The 4,751-nt window shown below is 39.5% G+C and overlaps 1 protein-coding gene across 1 annotated transcript in view; it reads left to right on the plus strand.

The window, feature by feature from the left end:
* Positions 1-1,791, plus strand: part of LOC123522779 (vomeronasal type-2 receptor 116-like) — a 4,792-nt gene extending 3,001 nt beyond the window's left edge. Inside the window, exons 2-3 of the mRNA XM_045300072.1 lie at positions 361-1,053; positions 1,781-1,791. Of these exons, the coding sequence (XP_045156007.1) occupies positions 361-1,053; positions 1,781-1,791 (704 nt within the window). The remainder of the gene's footprint in view (positions 1-360; positions 1,054-1,780) is intronic.
* The last annotated feature ends 2,960 nt before the right edge of the window (positions 1,792-4,751 follow it).

Genomic DNA, 4,751 nt, shown 5'->3' on the forward strand with positions numbered 1-4,751 from the left:
GTAACTTCATGGGCAGATGATATGTGGGTTTTTAAAAATCAGAGTTGTCAAGTGGGTATAGATAAGCAAAAATTAAAACACAAAAACTTTTCATTTGAGCATTCTGAGACTTGAAAGCGGTCACTCTTTCCTCTGTCTCATATGCCCTCTCACTATTCTCTCTAGATAGTGATCAATGTATGGAGTGCCCCCAAAGTCAGTATCCCAACATGGAGAGGAATCGCTGTCTACCCAAATGTGTGACCTTCCTGGATTATCAAGATCCTCTGGGCATGGCTCTGGCCTGCACAGTTCTGTGCTTCTCTGTCATCACTGCCATGGTTTTGTGGGTCTTTTTGAAGTACTGAGACTCTGCCATAGTCAAGGCCAACAACCGGACCCTCAGCTACGTCCTCCTCCTCTCTCTCCTCCTCTGCTTCCTCTGCTCCTTACTCCTCATCGGGCATCCAAACACAGTCACCTGCATCCTCAGAAATATCTCTTATGGAGTCATATTCACTGTGGCTGTTTCCACTGTTTTGGCCAAAACCATCACTGTGATTCTCGCCTTCAAGGTCTTGAGACCTGGAGGAATTCTGAGGCATTTGCTGGTGTCTGGGGTTGTAAACTCGGTGGTTCCCCTGTGTTCCCTTATCCAATTGATTATTTGTGGCATCTGGCTGGGGACTTCTCCCCCTTTCATTGACATTGACACATCCTCTGAACCCAGGAGCATCATCATTGTGTGCAACAAGGGCTCTGTCACTGCCTTCTATTGTGTGCTGGGATACCTGGGATTTTTGGCCCTGGGAACATTTTCCTTGGCTTATCTGGCCAGAAACCTGCCTGACACATTCAATGAGGCCAAGTTTCTGACCTTCAGCATGCTGGTGTTCTGCAGTGTCTGGGTCACCTTCCTCCCTGTCTACCACAGCACCCAGGGGAAGGTCATGGTTGGTGTGGAGGTCTTCTCCATCTTAGCGTCCAGCGTGGGGCTTCTAGGCTGCATCTTTGCCCCAAAGTGCTATGTTATCTTCCTAAGGCCAGATGGAAGCACATCAAAAGGGTTAAAGAGTAAGACATATATGAGGGGACAATGATCAGAATCTCTTTTGTTTGTTATTCTCATATGTTTCATGAGAAAGAATTTGTAAGCCTGAAAAATAAACTACCACGTTTCCACAGCCAGATTGTAAGTAACTATTCCATCTCCTTAAATGTCTTGAATTAAAAAGAAATATTGTTGTTTGGTGCTTTTGTGTGATAAAAATGAGGCTTTCTTCTCTGATAGATGGTTACACTCACAGAAACCCACAGGGAAAAATCTACTCTGTCCTAAAAGGTCTCAATGGCTCAGAATTCACTGGATGGCAGTGAGGTAGTTGCTTTGGGATCAGTTCCTATTCATAGCAACCCTGTGTATGGCAGAAAAAATAAAACTAACTGGTCCTGGACCATCCTCAATTTTGTTGCTATTTTTGGGCTCATTTTGTAGCCACTGTTTTAGTACATCTCCTTAAGGATCTTCCCCCCTGCCCCCGCCCAACAGACCCCTTGTTTTCCCAAGCATGATGTCCTTTTCAAAAAGATGAGTCCCTCATGATAATAGGTCCAAAGTACACGAGATGAAGTCTTACCATCCTCACAGATCCTTTTGCATATGATAATTGAAATGTACATTTACTAATTCTGACAGTGCATGGCTATTGCTCACTGGGACAAGTGTGTTCCTGTGATGTTTTCTAAATTCGGACACAAGATTGTATTTTGGCTCTCATGAACTTACTTTACTTTTTTTCAGCTTCAAGGTAAGGGGCCACCTGAGCTACAGACCATTGCCTGCTAATAAGCAGGTTTCAGCTGAAGTGTTCTAGCATTCCCATTCTTCTCAAAGGTATCCAGAATTTGTTTTCACCTACACAGTCAAGTGCATTTTCATAGTCAATGAACACAAGTCAACATCTTCTGGTATTCTCTGCTGTCAGCCAAGATTCATCTGATGTCAGCGATAATAGTCCCTGTTCCACGTCCTCTTCTGAATCCAGTCTGAACCTCTGATGGCTCCCTGTTAATGTACTTCTACATCTGCTGTGGAATAAACTTCTGAAAAATTTTACTTGCATGGATTAACAATGATATTGTTCTATAATTTCTGCATTCTGTTCAGTTTCCTTTCTTTGGAATGAATATGAATATGAATCTCTTAGTCAGTTACCCAAGTAGCTGCCCTCCAAATTTCCTGACGTAGAGCAGTGAGTGCTTCCAGAGTTTCATAAACTTGTTGAAACTTTTCAGTTGCTATCCCATCACTTCCTGGAAACTTGTTTTTGGCTAATGCTTTCAGTATAGCTTGGACTTACTTCAGTACAATTGGTTCTTGCTCATATGCTTCCTCTTGAAATGGTTTAATGTCCACTAACTATTTTTGGTACAGTATTCTGTATTCTTTCCATCTTCTTTGGATACCCCCTGCATCATTCAATATTTTGTCCATATAAACTTTAAATATTGCAACTTGAGGTTTGAATTTTTTCTTGAGTTCTTTCAGTTTGAGATAGGCTGGGCGTGTTCTTCCTTTTTGGTTTTCTAACTCTGAGTCTTTGCACATATCATTATAATATTTTCCTTGTCTTTTCGAAATTTTCTGTTCAACTCTTTGATCTCATCATTTTTCATTTGCCTTAGCTAGGCTATGATGCTATGATTAAGAGTAAGTTTCAAAGTCTTTTATTAAAGTGTTTTTTTCCCCCAATCATTTTACTGGTGGCTCGTACAACACAATCCATATATACATCCATTGTGTCAAGCACATTTGTGCATTTGTTGGCCTCATCATTCTCATAACATTTACTTTCCACTTGAGCCCTTGGTATCAGCTCCTTATTTTCCCTCCTCCCTCCTTGTCCCCACCCCCACCCCAGCCCCGTGAACCCTTGATAATTTATAAATTATTATTTTTTGTCATGTCTTACACTGTTTGACATCTCCCTTCACCAACCTAAAGTCTTTTCTGACATCCACTTTCAACTTTACTTTCTTATTTTTGAAATGATTTTTTGCTTTCATGACTGATGTTCTTGATGTCCTACCTCAGCTCATCAGGTCTTTTGTCATTAGTGTTTAATGCATCAAATCTTTGCGTGTGCTTTTTTTCCAAATATGTTCTTGAGATGTTCTCAGCCAAGGTTCAAGTTCATATTGTGGCTCTCATGGACTTGTTTTCATTTTCTTCTTCAAGCTGAATTTACGTGTGAGCAATTGATAGTCTGTTCCACAGCCAGCCCCTGGTCTGGTTTCAGCTGCTGATATTGACTGCTTCTCTGTCTCTTCCCAAAGATGCAATCAATTTATCTCTGTGTGTTCCATCTGGAGAAGTCCACATGTATAGTCACCATTTGTTTTGCTGGAAAAGGGTAACTGTGAAGATGATGTCCTTGGTCTCACAAAATTCTATCAAGAGATCTCCAGGTTCCTTTGTATCATGAAGACCATTGTTTTCAACTCCTATTCCTCTTTGTTTTCAAGCTTTGCACAAAAATTTCCAATATTTGTCAATGCATCTTGATTGCATCCTTAATCATTTTCAGACTGAAGAATTGGTAGAATTCTGTAATTTTTGTATCACTAGCTTTTGTGGTTGGTGCATACATTTGAATAATCATTGTATTGATTGCATTTCCATGTATGCAGACAAATATCCTATCACCGACAGCATTTAAATGTCCTCTTTGTTGATGAATGCAGCACCACACTACATGAGTATGTCTTTCCTGGTACACTATACAATTTTCTGATTCATAATGGCCAATAGCAGTTCATTTCAGCTCATTAACACCTAGGGTATGAATCTCTTTTCATCTCATTTCTGACAGCTGTTGATTTTTCTAGATTTTATACTTTGTACATTCCAAGTGCTTTTTGTCCAAGAAAGCCATACCATTTATCTTGAATCTGACATTCCTAGCATAGTAAACCAAATTATTTTATGATTCAAAATAGGCAATACCAGTCCATTTTAGCTCACTTATGCCTAGTACATTGATTGTTATGCATTCTCTTTCATTTTTGATGCCTTCCAATTTTCTAGATTTGAGAGAGAGGACCTCTTGTTTCATTTATATTTTAGATCCCTGCAGCTGCTAAAAACTCCCCCATACCTTCCTCCCTGGAATGTACTCCAGATATCTGAGTTTAGAGTATTAGTGCTATAAATATTTACAGTTCCGCTGTTAAAATGAAGAAACTAGATAAGGCATCAGTCTTGAGAAAAGATAGACACACAAAAAATATAGTTTGCATTCTCAGATAGGAAGATCATAAACTTAATTTTATTTATTTATCCATTTTGCAAGCAGTTTTATTGGCATAAAATTCACATTTCATACAATTAATGGGTCAATCATATTAGGAATAGCTGTACAACCACCACCACAAGCAACCCCAGAACATTTTCTTCTTTCATGCACTCATTGTTGTTGTCTCCCCATCTCCCCGCCCCACCTCCCCTATCTGACCCCCAGGAAACCATTAATCCAGTTGCTATTTCTATAGAATTACCTCTCCTGGATTTCATATACAGAAAAACATATGAAAGAAAAACAAAAACACAGCTACAATAACAAAGTGAAAGTGAGAAAATCCTAAATTGAAAAGAAATCAGAAAGTGTTAAAACTAGGACAAACAATATGGGTCCAAAGGGAGATCAAATGATAAGGCATTAAATTGTAACCTCCCTGCATCTGCAATAATCCACTTTCCAATGCACTCTGAA

The sequence above is a fragment of the Echinops telfairi genome, unplaced genomic scaffold (assembly GCF_000313985.2).
Source record: "Echinops telfairi isolate 266 unplaced genomic scaffold, ASM31398v2 ScPeMD7_7459;HRSCAF=8497, whole genome shotgun sequence".
NCBI classification, from domain to species: domain Eukaryota; kingdom Metazoa; phylum Chordata; class Mammalia; order Afrosoricida; family Tenrecidae; genus Echinops; species Echinops telfairi.